Source organism: Equus przewalskii, chromosome 9 (genome assembly GCF_037783145.1).
Source record: "Equus przewalskii isolate Varuska chromosome 9, EquPr2, whole genome shotgun sequence".
NCBI classification, from domain to species: Eukaryota; Metazoa; Chordata; class Mammalia; order Perissodactyla; family Equidae; genus Equus; species Equus przewalskii.
In genome coordinates this window covers 48,175,186-48,191,714 of record NC_091839.1, presented here as the reverse complement: position 1 = coordinate 48,191,714, position 16,529 = coordinate 48,175,186, and the positions used below count along the sequence as shown (strand labels likewise).

The window sequence follows — 16,529 nt, the reverse complement described above, 5'->3', positions numbered from 1 at the left end:
GCTGCAACAGCATGGCAAGACAAGTGGTTTAGGTCCATGCCCGAGATCCGAACCCACAAACCCATGCCAGCAAAGCAGAGTGCGCTGGACTTAACCACTGTGCCACAGGGCCAGCCCCTTCATTATAATTTATTAAACTAATAATGTATTGCTTTGCAAGTTTCAGCAATTAGAGTTTTATCTATTTAAGGTGATGCCTTTAATGTGATCATTTATATATGTATTTTTTATTTTCTAAGGGAGATAAAGATGTCTTTGAGAATCTTGCTCCTTAGAGTATAAAACTTTTAAAGGGTAAGAAAAGCTGCTGCTGAATCATGTATTAGGGTGTATATCTGTAGATGCTGAGAATAACGAAGGTTTGCACTTAAAAAATAAGTAACAAAAAGTCTGTAATGATAGATGTATGTGTATGTATATATATTTCTATGTATTTTATTTATGTATAAGTAAAATTTTAAAGAAGCTGTTTGGGTTTTTTTCTGAGGAAGATTCACCCTGAGCTAAGATCCACTGCCAATCTTCCTCTTTTATTCTTTCTTTCTTTTTTCTGATCAGGAAGATTAGCCCTGAGCTAACATCTCTGCCAGTCTTCCTCTATGCTTATGTGGGATGCCTGCTCAGCATGGCTGATGAGTGGAGTAGGTCCACACTCAGGATCCAAACCTGTGAACCCCAGTCTGCCAAAGTGGAGTGCACAGAACTTTAACCACTCAGCCACAGGGCCAGCCCTAATAAGTTGTTTCTTTAATTGAAGAAAAAAGAAAATTTAGTCTTGAAAATGCTCACTGCCCCTTCACTTAGTCTCATTTTTTTCCATCCCAGACCTACTTCCTTAATAGCCATTTTTCCCTAAATACCCTGTAATCTGAGGCTGCTGCTTCTACCATTGTCATGTTATTTGTTTTGATAAAATCTGCGAGTGCATTCTCATTTCTCGGGTTCTTTGGCCTATCTGTGACACTTGCATTTTCCTTCATCTTCTCATCGCTTCCTCCGTGCTACTGTTCCTTCCTCCGAATACTGTACTTTGAGAGCTCAGTCACGTCCTTCTTTCTTGCCCCCAGTGGTAAGATCTGGCCCTTCAGCTGCTCTGTCTCAACAGTCTTCTAGTAGTGAACTGATAATGCTAGCTCCTAATTTTCTCTCTCAAATCTATTTCTAGTGCTAATTTCTCTCTCAGTCTCTCTAGTTGGATCCTCCTGAAATCACGAGGCAGCATGTCAAGCTGCCCCTGTCACCTATTCCAGTCTAGCTCCTGCCTTTCTTTTCTATCCAGGGAATACACCATTTCCCCGGGTTACTTAGCCTTGAAACTTGAGAGGCATCTTGGATTCTTCATTGTTCCCCACTTTCAGTTCATCACCAGTACAGGCTCTTCCTATTACTTTCTTGTTGCCATCCCATGCATCCAAACTGTTTTTTCTATTGGGCACTATAATCTCCTTCTTTCCTCCTTATCTCTGGTCCCCCTTTCTGCAGTTTATCCTTCACACAGTTCTGGCATTAGTGTTCCTAAATTACTACCTTCCTCATGTTACTTTTCTGCTCAAGGACGTCCAGGTACTTCCCATTGTTAATAAGCCGACATTGAACCCTTCAGTCAGGAGACTGTCGGCCATCTGACTCTAGCTTTCCTTTCCAAACTTACCTCAAGCAGGAGACTAGACTGTCTTAACTGCTCTCTGAATGCTCTGTTCATTTTACACTCTTGAGTGAGCGTCATTCAGTTTGCCAGCTTAGAATACCACCCTTTCGACAGAAACCTAACCTTCAGACACTTAAGTTGGAAGAAAGTTAAAATATACATGTTGGACACATGAGTATTCCAGTCAAATTATTTCTGTAAAATACCAGATGGAGTGTAAACGAGATGCTGAAGGGCAACAGGGTGATGAAAGGACTTTATTAGACATTCAGACTTGGTTATGATTTAAATTTTAATTTAACATTTAATTAGGTTTCCATGGAGAGAAAAAAACAGGGAGTATTGTCTCTGTACAAAAATCATTCAGTATTGAGTCCATTTGCATTAGAAGAGTTTTATAGTTTAAAACTTTTGTAGCTTTACCTGTCCCTAGTGTATTTTCTTTTCTTAAGCATATTTGACTTTTTCTACCTGAGCATCTATGTAAAAAAATAATAATTTGTGTGTGTTTATTACCCTTTATTACTATTATTTTCTTCCATGCTTCATCACGAATTTTTGAAGCTGCTTTGTTCTTAAGCAATTACATGGACCTATTTTCATAGAATCCTCGACAGTTTTTAGTTTCACTTCCCCTTTGTTAAATTATGTTATACAGAAATTTGACAAGCCCCTGCAGTTGGGAAAAGGCTGTAGGAAACCCACCTTCCCAAAATCCCGCATGTTAACATGGCACTTGTGTTTCAAAGATCAGGGGTAGATATCATGGAAACCTCACCAAAAGCTGTATTATCTGTACCAAACCACTGCTGTTTGATTGATAGACTTTTACATAAACCTTACAGATTCCAAAAGCTGATCTCCTGCCTACTCCTTTTAGGGTTAAAAATATTGCCTTGTCAGTCAAATGTATAGTATGCCAATAGAAATAATATGCTTTGTTTGGTTAAAACAGTTGGTTTGGGAAGCCAGCAAAGTAGCATATTCTTTTACATATTTAATGAGATTTGTATTTTGGTTCTGTTATAAACTATATTGATAAGTTGCCAAAATCAGTACCAAGTGATTGGAATTGACTAATTTCTGCTTATTAAATATGTTTTTGATGTGCTGATAGTTAATTCATTTTATTGCATTTGTGAATTGTATTTTTGGAAAAATTCTGGGCATTCTTATTTAACATGCATATTTATAAGTTATTTATGCATATAATAATAATATATAATAAAAATGCATGTCTTTAACACACTGTGCCCGTAATTATTCAATATCCCTTTTTATGACAGATTGACTATATGAAAACCAAAACAAAAGTGAGCCGTATTACCTGGAGGAATAATTTCTGTCTTATTCCTGTTGCTTTTATACTCTATAGTAAAACAACAAAGTTTTTCAGCTATTATGGTGGCTGAAGAGGATACAATATACATGTGGTTAAACTGTGAGGAAAATTTGAAGAGGAAAAGTATGAAACATACTCTAATCATAACCAGTTGGCATTTTGTTATTAAGGATCTAAAGAATTTTATTGCATTTTACATACATATTATTTTAGAAATTCATGTCTGCTAGCTTTTCCTCCCACAATAAGAACACTCTGCTAATATCTATGTGGTACTGCTTTTTCTTCTTTGAGGTAAAATCTTGAAATGATCTTTAAATAGTTGGAAGTTTCATGGTCTTCCTATGGAAATTCAAATTAATATTTTAAATACAAATACAATAGAGTCTTTAATTTTGAAGAGTGAAAATGGAAGATGAATTACTATAGGATAGTTAACTTAAATGGAGAATATATATTTGAATAGTTTCAATGGACTTTGGATTATATGTCCAAACGTAGTTTTCTAGAATTTTTCTTATTAGCTCTTATTAATGATAATTTGAGGAAAAGGATCTAATTATAAGTGATCTGAGTTTTTTCTTTTTAGGGGAGGGATGTTGTATGTTGGATGCTGTTCTTTGGCAATAACTGTAAAAGATGTTTCTAAAAACTATGCAAAACTTTAAAAAATTTGTTTTAGATGAATAGTTAGAACTCTACACAGAAAATCAAGAATAATCTCAGGCTGCCTTTCCATTATCAGTCAAGCAAGTTTATTTTTAGAACATTTTCTTTTCATTCATTGGATATAAAGTCTGGGATTACAAATAGATGTTAATGGTTTTATAAGGTAAAAGTGGAGGGAAAATTTGTGTATCAAGTAGAAATTTTAGTAAACCTGAAGTACTTCTTGCTTACGTCCTTTTTGGAAAGATTTCTGAAATGCTGGAGTCCATTTTCCTGACTTAATAAGGCATTTTAAAAATTTAGTTCAGATGGTTTATATCTTTTAAACAGACTCTCTGTCATCCTTGTAAATATCAGTTATCAATATCAATTTCTACTTTTCTGAACTGCACAAATAGTCTTAAGGTATTTTTGTCTAAACTCAATCTCTATTAAAATTGACCTCTTTTCTTTACCCCTCATCCCCCCTCCCGCCCTTTAATCTGAATAACTGGAAGCTATAAATATATTTAAAAATTAATGTTTTAATTATAACATAACAATGTATAAAGTTAGTGAATTCTCTATTTAGAATAAGAAAGACTCATATTCACTTCTGATTACTGAAAGTGGCTACATGAATAAAATGACATTCCCTATAAGACAAGGATAGCTGAATGATTAAACTATGCCAAAGGAAAAAAGTTAGAGTCAAATCTTCCTTTTAATAAAGCTGATTTAGATCCTAACAAGATTAGGAAAAGGGAAAAAACTCACATTATACTTGTTGAATTTATGTTCAAAAGTGATTATTGAGATGTTTTATTTTTTATTTGTTTGTTATAGACAAATCCAAAACCCTAGTCTAAAAAAGAATTCTTATGCATTATTAAAAATGGTAGTAATGAAATCTGCATTGATGGTGGAGAAGAGTCCCACAAACGCTCAAGATTGGCATAACCTTTAACAAAGTGGAAAAACTTTTGTTAGAACTACCCAATTCTAGGTTCAAATTTATGTCAAAGCACTTTATGGTACCAAAATTAGTACAACTAATTTTTTTGGAGCTTTAAAATGTCATTTTTCACTAAATGAGTTTAAATGAGGTGTTTGACAGAGTTATTATTTGAGGCAAGGATTTGTACAGGTTTAGGAATCTTTGGCTTTGGTAAACTCTGTTTTTCCTATTTAGTGTGTCACATGCTTTTCAGAATAATTTATCCCAAAGTATGTGTTCCAACTTCTACCTAGTAATTTTTACACTTCAAAAATAATATCCCTGTTCAGTCACAGGGTTCTAAAGATGGTAAAATACTTTGTAATCTGAGTAACACTTTTTCTTAGGCAAAGTACTTCAGAGCATTTGCCTAATCCTTACATCATTCTTCTGAATTCATATAGAAATCAGTAATTATCCTCCTTAAAAAAGGAGAAAACTGAAGCACTGTAAAGTTAAGCTTCCAGCCCAAGGTCACAGAGTAACCAAGGTGAAAAATCTGGGTGTTCCAACTGCTGTTCCAGTGTACTTCTATTATTCGCATTACCTTGAATAAAATATGGCATTTAAAAATTTATGATGTCATAATGCTGGGTCTCTACTGAGCAGGGCTGCATAATGTTAAATTTTTAAAAGAAAAATTACAAACCCAGGCTTAAGTAGTAAAGGGATTAAGTACTGAAGATTTTTTTAAGATCATCGATGGCAGTACTTGTGAAATAAATTGCCTTACTAACAGTGTCATCTTGTCCTAGACAGCACTGATTAGAAAAAGTGTACAAAGAATGCTCTAAAGACTCATGGAACAATTATGGACTGTTAAGTTGGCACTAAGCTACACCACAATAAAAATCATACATATTGTATTGAATGTTGACACACAGAAGGGTGACAGGAGTTTTCAATAATGTATTTTAGAAAACTGTTCATTTTTTGCTCATGTTTATCTGAATGTAAGACCTGTAAAACAAAACAAGGAAGCATTGGCCACTGAGTCTTTTCATGTCCAGTATCCAAAAATCAGGCCTTTTTTTCCCTCCTGTTTGTGATGGTTATTGACAGAGCATTGGCTTTTCAGATGGTGCCAATCCTGTGATGAGGCACTTGAAGAGTCTGAAGGTTGGGGCATGTGAAATATGGAGCCGGAAGGAAGCATGCTGCTATTCCATTGGAAGCAAAAGGGAGTGTAGGCCCATAGAACACTTCTTCTTTGCCTTCTCGACTTACGTCCAGTACCTACAAAAGAAGAAGAGAAGCCTGTGCAGCAGAGATGATTGCTCAACATAAAGTTGTGAACACGTGAAAGGAAGCCTGCAGCTAAATTCAGTTATGCCACCGTGACCACACCTTAGGTGCTCTTATTTTTCTCACTAGTGTGATACCAGGAATATGTATTAAGTTCCTGCTAAGTGCTATGCTATACGGTTCTGTTTGTGCATGTACATATATACATACATATATTCATAATCATTTAATCTTCAGAACAGTGATGAGGTAGGTAGCATTATCTTCATTTCATAAAACTGCCTTAGACTGGTTAAATAACTTGCCCAAACTAGTTAGTAGGTATCGTCATCTATTGGCTTACAAATCCTCATCTACACAATGAAGAAAACAACACTGACCTTGCAGCTTTGTTCTAAAAATTGGTGACATGTAGCGCATTTCTAGCACATAGACTATTATAGCACAGCTTAGTAGGAGATCCAGAATCAGTTCAGTTGATTCTGGAAGTTTTTCCCCACTTATTTCCCCTATAAGCTGGAGTTCCATCTCTTCCTTTATGGAAAAGGATCTTGTCAGTCTGCTCTTGTTGCCACCTCACCAGATCTGGTTTAAGCTTACTACTAGAGAAATTCTTTCTTGAGGAAAAGCTGCTCATATCCTATTTGTCAGACCCATCAGGCTCTTTCCAGCCCTCAATCATCTTAATCGCTCTTCATCTGACCTTCCTCTAACCTCATTTAAAACCTTTCCTCCCTTGGATTCCGTGATTTGAAAGAAAATAAGTTTGCCATTGACATTGTCCTATTGCTATCCACCGTTGGTCCCTTTTCCTCTGCCTGCATCCTAAATGTAGGTGTGCCCCCATATTCCAGCCACAGACCTCTTGGTTCTCCTCTTTAATGCTCTTGTCCACTCTCATGCCTTCATCTGTCACCTAGGGGGATAATTCTTAAGCCTTGAACTGCAATAATATATTATTTTAGATGAAAGGGCCCCTTGAGATTTGGGGATCCAAGCTCATACAGGAGGAAATCACTAAGGCCTAGAATAAAAGAGAGATCAAACTTCTAGCTATTTTTTTCCCAAATGGACATTTAACTGTCCCATACCATTTATTGAACAATACACCTGTATTCTGTCTTAAAATATCTCTATATGCTATATACAAACTTTTTCTTTGTTCTCTTTTCTTGATTTATATATCTTCCTACAGTGCTGTGTTTACAGTTGTTTTGAATGGGCAGGGCAAGTCTCCCCCATTCACTTTCAAAAATTTCTTGGTTACTCTTACACGTTTACTTTCCTAGAAAAACTTTAAGATCAGTTTAACAAGTATCATTCCCCCACCCTGTGAGCAAAAGGAAAAATCCCAATGGGATTTTGATTAGTATTTTATTAAATATAGGAAGTAGAGATCTTTCAGTATTTACCTTTACTATATAAGGTTAAGTGTTGTCTTCAATTTACAGAGAAGAAAATTGAGATACAGAGAAAGTTCAGTGACTCGCTCAAGGTCACACAGCTAGTAAGTGGTAGAGCCAGTATTTGAGCTCAAGGTTGCAATCCAAGGGAAAAAGCAAAAATTTAGTGCCATACATGATATCCCCTCCCCAACTGAAAATATCTTTAGAAAACAAAATATCAGTTGAGGTCATCATCCAGAGTTTTTGTCTGGTTCCCTGGGCCAACAGAGACTGCATATGTTAAGCAGATGTAATTTATTTAATCTGTGAGAAGGGAAACGGAAGCGCTGGCAGTTTTTCTCCAAAACACTCCCCTGTAAACTGGCAGAAAGGAGGCGTTTGGGAGAAGGAGGTGCCAGCTTGGCAGTATATCCTCCAGCCAAAAGGAAGTAATCATAAATGAAGAGCAGTGGAGGTGATCTGGAACAGACTAATCACTTGCACTCTTATGCAGCTGCTCCCCTACATGCTGCTCATCATCCACAGCGCACCAGAGTGGTGTCAACCTCTGTGCCAGACATTCGCTTACACACCCACTGAATAAACAAGAGTGCCTCACTTTCCTCAGGAATCTATTTTTAATATTTTCTGTGAGTCTTTATTACTAACAAGTCCAAATCTCAATCTTTAAACAAGCATTAATTTAAGTGCATCTCAGCTTTTCTCTTGTTGGGACTGCCCTTATAATGGCTCAAGTAGTCTATGCTAGGTAAGGCATAGAAGGAAACAAAATAGTATGCTTTCCTAACATCTGACGTGCTTCATCCCTTTGTGGCTGAATCCTACCAATGACAGTTAAATAAGCTTGATTAGAGTCCAGAAGGGGCAGTCTAATGAGACAGATAATTATTGGCTGGTATTTTCAAGGGCAGAAAAAAACCCGACTTGAGTCTTTCTGGATGTTCACAGACCACTCTCTCAACTATTTAAGTGGGGTCTTCATTTATCTTAGCCTTGCCCTTAGAATCCAAGGGTTATATAGATTTGTGACTTATGAAAAATTTAGACTTCAATATTTTTAGTATGTTTATACTATTTTCTTCACTGCTCTTTCCAGTACTTTTCAACCTGCTGATTTGTACTTACCAATTTCTACCTTCTAATCAATCAATATTTTCTCATAAACACTATCCCAGTCTCCCATTATCTTCCTTCTCAGTTGGATATTCTTCCAGCAAGTAGTAAAGAAATGGCTTGCTTTTGAACGTGTAGCTAGTCTCTCAAACCATCGATATATTTTTGTTAGTGAACCAAAATAAATCATTCTGTAGACACCCATAAAATAAGGAAGTATTTGAGATTGTGCAACCATAGTTCAGAATGAATGGTAATATAATTTGTAGCCAGTTGTCAATAACTAAAATGAAAGTTATGATATATGATGAATCTATTATCCATGAAGACTTCCATTCCAAACATCTCTTTAAGTGACAAGCCATAGGTTTATATGGACATTTACTATCTATAAACATTAAAGGCTCTTAAAAGCCTTTATCAAATTTATCTATGTTTTGTAGGACCAGTGTGCCAACAAAGGGAATAAACATAGCATTTCCAAAATGATTAATTTTGTACATCAAAATGGCTTCTGGAACACAGAACTACACATAATGCTGACTTGACTTAAAAGGCAAATATATTAGAATATTTTACTGTCCCATCTCAGAGGTGAAATTTATTCCACTAATAAATTGATTAAAACATTTATGAATCACCTCTTCCAGAATCACCTTAATCCTGAGGTTACTCTGAATATATTCAGTAGTTTAAAAAATATATATGTATGCCTTCATCTTTTGAGGACAGATTTACTTATTTGAGAACACTCAAGTCATAAGGAGTTAGTGTATACGATCAGTGATCATTCTAACTTGATTTCTATTCCTTGAGGTAATTTAACATTAAAATTAGTAGAAATATACCCATAAGTATATTTAAAATTTGCATCTTCATAATAAACCAAAGCTTGCTTCCGTTGTGCAACTACTCAAATGAAGGGTCCCAAAGCCACTTAAAAACCAGGGTTCCAGCATTACAGAGCATTGCCTATTGCCCAGTTCAATGTTTTACAATTCTGAAAAGTAAAAAATAAAAAGAAACCCAAAAGACAGTGAATATTGACAAATACATGCTTGGATGAAAGACTAAAAGCACTCCTTGAAAGAAAACAGCTGTTTATTGTTATCCAAAAGATTGCCCAACGTCTAGTATAAGGCAGCCTTCAATTAACTAGACTCCCTTAAAGATTTTCATGCTTTTTCAAAAAACTAACTTGTGGCTTTGATAATTTTTTCTACTGTATTATTGTTTCCTAGTTCATTACTTTCCTCTCACTCTATTTTCTTTCTACTTTGAGTTATGTTTTGATTCATGTCTGACTTATTAAGTTACATCCCACAAGCTTTACTAGGTATTTTCATTATCACTCAGTTCTGGGTATTTTTTAAAACTTCCATTTGACTTTAACCCATAGTTATTTAGCAATGCGTTTTACTATTTCCAAATATATAAAGGTTTATTTAACTTTTTGTTAAGTTCTAACTTAATTGCATTGTAGTTAGAGATCTTAGTCTACATAATACTTAATTTTTGAAATTTATTAAAGTTTTCTTAACCTTAACCCTAGTACATGATTGATTTTTGTAAATGTTCCATGTATGCTTAAGAAAAATATATTCTGAAACATTCTCCAGGATAGATCACATGTTCGGCCACAAAACAAGTCTTAATAAATTTAAGAAGACTAAAATCATATCAAGCATCTTTTGCAACCACAATGATATGAAACTAGAAATCAATTACAAGAAGAAAATTAGAAAATTCACAAATATGTGGAGATTAAACAACATGCTACTGAACAACAGATGGGTCAAAGAAGAAATCAAAAGAGAAATCAAAAAATATCTTGAGACAAATGAAAATGTGAATACAACATATCAAAACTTATGGGATGCAGCAAAAGCAGTTTGAAGAGGGACGATCATAGTAATAAATGCCTATATTAACATAAAAAGAAAGAGCTCCAGTAAACAACCTAACTTTACTCCTGAAGGAACTAGAAAAGGAAGAAAAAACTAAACTCAAAGTTAGTGGAAGGAAAGAAATAGCAAAGATCAGAGTGGAAATACGTGAAATAGAGATGAAAAAGAAAATAGAAAAAAGTCAGTAAAACTAAGAGCTGCGTTTTTGAAAAGATAAAATAGACAAACTATAGCTAGATTCACCAAGAAAAAAAGAGTGAGGACTGAAATAAATAAAATTAGAAATGAAAGAGGAGACATTATAACTGATACCATAGAAATACAAAGGATCCTGAGAGACTACTATGAACAGTTAAATGCCAACAAATTGGCCTTCGCAGAAGAAATAGATAATTCCCTAGAAACATACAACATGAGACTGGATCATGAAGAAACAGAAAATCTGCCCAGACGAATTACTAGCAAGGAGACTGAATCAGTAATCAAAAACCTCCTGACAAAGAAAAGTCCAGTACCAGATGGTTTCACTGGTGAATTCTACCAAATATTTAAGGAAGAACTAATACCAATTCTTCTCAAACTCCAAAAAATAGAAAAGGAGGAAACACTCCCAGACTCATTTTACAAGGCCAGCATTACTCTGATACCAAAACCAGACTACCACACTACAAGAAATGAAAATTAGAGGCCAATTTCCCTGATGAATATATATGGAAAAATTCTTAACAAAATATTAGCATGCCAAATTCAACTGTATATGAAAAAGATCATACACCATGATCATGTGGGATTTATTCCAGGGATACAAGGATGGTTCAACATATACAAATCAATCAGTGTGATACACCACATTAACAGAACGAAGGATAAAAATCATATGATCATCTCAATAGATGCAGAAAAAGCATTTGACAAAATTCAGCATCCATTCATGATTTTAAAACTCTCAACAAACTATATCGAGGGAACGTACCTCAACATAATAAAGGCCATATATGACAAACCCACAGCTACATCATACTCAGTGGTGAAAAGCTATTCCCCTAAGATTAGGAACAAGACAAGTATGCCCACTCTTGCCACTTTTATTCAACATAGTACTGGAAGTTCCAGCCAGGGCAATTAGGCAAGAAAAAGAGAAAAGACACCCAAATCAGACAGGAACAAGAAAAATGGTCTTTATTCACAGATGATATGATATTACATATTAAAAAACCGTAAAGACTCTACCAAAAAACTGTTAGAACTAATCAACAAATTCAGTAAAGTTGCAGGATACAAAATCAATATAAAGATCAGTTGCGTTTCTCTACACTAACACTGAACTGTCAGAGAAATTAAGAAAACAATCTCATTTACAATTGCATCAAAAAGAATAAAATACCTGGAAATAAATTTAACCAAGGAGGTGAAGGATCTTACACTGAAAACTGTGAGACACTGATGAAAGAAACTGAGAAGACACAAATAAATGGAAAGATACTCTATGCTCATGGATTGGAAGAACTGATGTTGTTAAAATGTCCATACTACTGAGAGTAATGCAATTCCTATCAAAATTCTAATGGCATTTTTCACAGACAAAGAAAAGAAATCCTAAAATTTGTATGGAACCACAAAAGACCACAAATAGCCAAAGCAATCTTGAGAAAGCAGAATAAAGCTGGAGCCATCGCATTTTCTGATTTCAAACTATATTACAAAGCTATAGTAAACAAAACAGTATGGTATTGGCATAAAAACAGACATATAGACCAATGGAACAGAATAGTGAGCCCAGAAATCCAGGCATATATGGCCAATTAATTTATGATAAAGGAGCCAAGAATATACAATGGGGGAAAGGATAGTCTCTTTAATGATTGGTGTTGGGAAAACTGGACAGCCACATATAAAAGAGTGAAACTGGACCCCTATCTTACACCATACACAAAAATCAACTCAAAAGGGATTAAAGACTTGAACATAAGACCTAAAACCATAAAACTCCTAGAAGAAAAGATAGGGGGGTAAACTCCTTGACATTGGTCTTGATGATGATTTTTTGGATTTGATACTAAAAGCAAAGTCAACAAAAGCAAAAATAAACAAGTGGGACTACATCAAATTAGAAAGCATCTGCACAGCAAAACCATCAACAAAATGAAAAGGCAACCTACCAAATGGGAGAAAATGTTTGCAAATCTTATATGTGATAAGGGGTTAATATCCAAAATATATAAAGAACTGATAAAACTCAACAGAAAAAAACAATCCAATTAAAAAATGAGCAGAAGATCTGAATAGACATTTTTCCAAAGAAGACACAGATGGCCAACGGGTACATGAAAAGATGCTCAACATCACTAATCAACAGGGAAATGCAAATCAAAACCACAATGAGATATCCCCTCACACCTGTTAGAATAGCTGTCATCAAAAAGACAAGAGAGAATTGCTGGCAAGGATGTGGAGAATGGGAATCCTTGAGCGCTTTTGTCAGGAATGTAAATTCATGCAGCCACTTAGAAAAGGTACAGAGTTTCCTCAAAAAGTTACAAATAAAACTACCATATGATCCAGCAATTCCACTTCTTGGTATATATCCAAAGGAGACAAAATCACCATCTGGAAGAGATATCTGCACCCCCATGTTCATTGCAGCATTATTTACAATTGCCAAGACATGGAAACAACCTAAGTGTCCATTGATGGATGAATAGATAAAATGTGGTGTGTGTGTGTGTGTGTGTGTGTACACAGTGGAATATTATTCAGCCATAAAAATAAAGAGATCCTGCTATTTGCAACAACACGGATGGCCCTTGAGAACACTATGCTAAGTGAAAAGTCAGACAGAGAAAGACAAATACTGTATGATATCACTCATATGTGGAATCTAAAAAAACTGAACTTATAGAAACAGAGAACAGATTTGTGGTTGCCAGAGGTGGGGGGGTGAGTGGTGAGAGAAATGGGTGAAGGAGTGAAAAGATACAAACTTCCAGTTATAAGGTGAATAAGTTCTGGGGGTGTAATGTACAGCATTGTGACTATAGTTAACAATACTGTATTGTATATTTGAAAGTCGCTAAGCAAGTAGATCTTAAAAGTGCTCATCACAAGCAAAAAACTTTTGTGACTATGTGAGGTGATGGATGTTAACTCAACTTCTTGTGATTATTTAGCAATATACACATATATAAAATAATTGTTGTACACCTTAAACTAATACAATATTAAATGTCAATTACATCTCAGTAAAACTAAAAAAAAAGAAAAATATGTCTTTTCTAACTGTTCCATCTAGAACTTACATGCGTTAGGACAAGTTTGTTGATTATGTTGTTCTTATCTATGCTACCCTCACTGATTTAAATCTACTTGATCTGTATCAATAATAGAAGTATGTTAAAATCGCTGGACAAACCTCCGGCAAGACAAATCAAGCAAAGAAGAGAAAAAGCAAACAATATTATGAATGTGAAGGGGGACAAAACTAAAGGTAATAAATAACTATATGCTAACAATGTTGAAAACTTAACACAGAAAACTTTCTTGAAAAAATATATATACCCTATGAGATGACACTGAAGAAGAAATCAGAAGCTTCAATAGTCCTGCCAACTATTAAAGATATGGACACAATTGCTAAAAATCTTCCCACAAAGATGAGAGTAGATACTATGAGTAGTTATAAGCATATATTTTTCTGGAGACCAGGAGAAAGGGCCAGGGCTAATACATGTCAGTATGTTATCAGAGAACATGTAAAATAGAAAAATAACTATGGTAAGAATTGTAAAAAACAAAAACAAAAGATAGATAATAATACCTTGAATATGTATATCAACAAAAGCTACTGCTGTTCTGAAAGGCCCAAATGGCAGTTTGCCCAGCCAGGCTGCTCACATGTTGATGTGGCCAGGGCTATTCTTTGGGCTGAGGCTGTGCCTGTCAGACCAACCATAAACCACTACTGCTCACCTCTGTCAGGAAGGAAGAACACCCTTGTAGGTGGCATTTATGGAGATAAACAAATTGCAATATAGAAATTAAGGAAATGGAGTGGAATGGAGACATCTGCAAAGTTTTGGGGGTGTGAAAGTATTATTACCAACGATTTCTAGACTTTTTGGTTTATGAGAAAAGGAAAGTAGCTTTCCCCCGTTCCAGTATATATTACATATATTTTCAAACCTCATCCTCGTCTTTATTTCAATAGGGCTCTGTCATTTATTAAGCATCATTTTTAGGATGCAGGAGGAAGTTGAGTGGCTGAACTAGCTGCACAAAAGGAGCTCAAGCCTTTCTACATGTAAATATCTTTTCCTTCAGTCGCAGCAGTGCAAAAAGTAACCTCTGTGAACCACAGGAACAAACTTCAAAAGGAACTTCAACCACTCACCTGGATACAAGCCAGAGGCTCATTTGTCCAAATCGAATATCCACCAACTAAATATATTCTTTCATTATGGACAGCAAGTCCAGATTCATTTTGGCCTAAAGTAAAAAGAATTGAATAAAAAGAAAAAATAAATCTATTTCCTTGCATGTCTTAATTAACCCTTTTGCCACTGAGGGATACCGTTTCCCCCTGTGGCACACTTGTATCCTCCACAGGATTTCTGCAGCAACTAATCACTGCCTCCCAGTACTCAGAGGAAGAATTAACCACTATTTCTCAGAGAATAAATCCGCGTCAGGTCAGAACCAGGCCATAACACTTATTAGCCAGCCACATGAGGAAATACAGCATTAAATACAGCAATAATAAGCCATATAGAACTAGAGTTTTTTACTATGTTGTATGCCATTAATTTATAGCAGTGGAAATAAGGTATATTTTAGAAATGCAAAACACCTCTTGTACCTACAAATGCTTTTAACGCAAGTGCTTACATTTGTAAAGTAACAACTGCAACCCCAAGAAGCCAGTAAAACACAGCCATGCCCCTAGCATGCCCCAAATGAAGACAAATGACAGGAAAGATTGATAAAGTTACTACCCTCCCTTTCTTTACATACGCAACAGTTTTAAGACTATATTAAAGTTCCTGAGCCGGGACCAGCCTGGATAGTCCCTAGATACTGACATGCCAAAATGATGAAAGGTTCCTCCCCCACTTAAAAAGGAAGACAGAATAACTGACTACCAGATATTCTTCCCTGGAGGCCATCAGAGACTGAGATAGTCTCTTTTTATTGATGGGCTGACACAGGATTGACTGGGGTAATAAATAAGCTGGATCCTATAGCAGAAAAAATCACCAATCCAGAGACCAAGGGGCTAAGGGATCACTACAGCAACTTAGAGAGAGTTAAGTACTTGTAGGTGGCCTCAAAAATCATTTTTGCAATAACAGGAGCTCAATACAAAGCATCTAAAGCTCTCACGTTGGTTATGCTCCCAATGGTCCTCCCCAGCAGCAGCTGTGAGTGACTGAGTGCCCACTCAGCATATTAAAATGTCTCCAGGCACTAGTCCAGCCCACCATTGTGAGTTTGTGATTTTCCTATTAGTAGAGCAGTCTGGAAGGGATCTGATCACATGTGGATGTTAATAACGCAAACTAAGAAGGGAGAAAAAGCTTTCAACTCCATAAAGAAATGTCAAGGGTAAGCTGTTCACTGCTTTCCTTTCATTTGGCTTTTGGGATGAGGATGTCCATACCACGTGCCCATGCTCATGCTTGGATGGGGATGTGTGGCCAGAAATGCTGCCAAACCTCTATGCACAGAACTGCTCTAAGATTTAGTCTTTAGGAGAATACAGCCAGAAACAATATTTGACAGTGATAAATAATAAAGACCATTCTCCTGACCTCACAAGAAATAAGATGACTAAAAGTAGTGAAAAGTAAAAAGTAAACTGCTTCTGTAAAGAGTTATTAACACTTTCAGCGCCTAGTTCCTCCCACTTGTATCAAAGTTCCTATGTGAATGTTGATTGACAATAATGGACTTGACATGCCTCTCTTAGCCACGTGAGAAGACGCACAAAAGTAATACAGCTCCTGAGAAACGAGGTGCTTAGCTACCCGATCGAGTCAAATTGTGAGATAAATAATGTGCACCTTTATGGTTAATTAAAGGAAGTTGGGGGCCGGCCCTGTGGCACAGCAGTTAAGTGCACACGCCCCGCTTCTGGCAGCCCGGGGTTCACCAGTTCAGATGCCAGGTGCGGACATGGCACTGCTTGTCAAGCCATGCTGTGGTAGGCGTCCCACATATAAAGTAGGGG

At 35.9% G+C, this 16,529-nt stretch overlaps 1 protein-coding gene across 10 annotated transcripts in view; it reads right to left on the bottom strand.

The window, feature by feature from the left end:
• Positions 1 to 1,922: 1,922 nt before the first annotated feature.
• The window catches only part of KLHL32 (kelch like family member 32), a 196,570-nt gene continuing 181,963 nt past the window's right edge, over positions 1,923 to 16,529 (bottom strand). For 8 of the 10 annotated variants that reach the window (XR_011521993.1, XR_011521994.1, XM_070556709.1 and 5 more), the window contains 2 exons: positions 14,694 to 14,788; positions 3,723 to 5,871 (listed from right to left, as the gene is read on the bottom strand). Coding sequence is in view for 8 of the 10 variants with exons in the window: in XM_070556709.1 (XP_070412810.1) it covers positions 5,710 to 5,871; positions 14,694 to 14,788 (257 nt within the window). In the remaining 2 variants the exon portion in view is untranslated. Of the gene's footprint in view, positions 5,872 to 14,693; positions 14,789 to 16,529 lie in introns of all 10 variants that reach the window. The other 2 variants (XM_008515945.2, XM_070556712.1) reach the window with 1 other exon arrangement.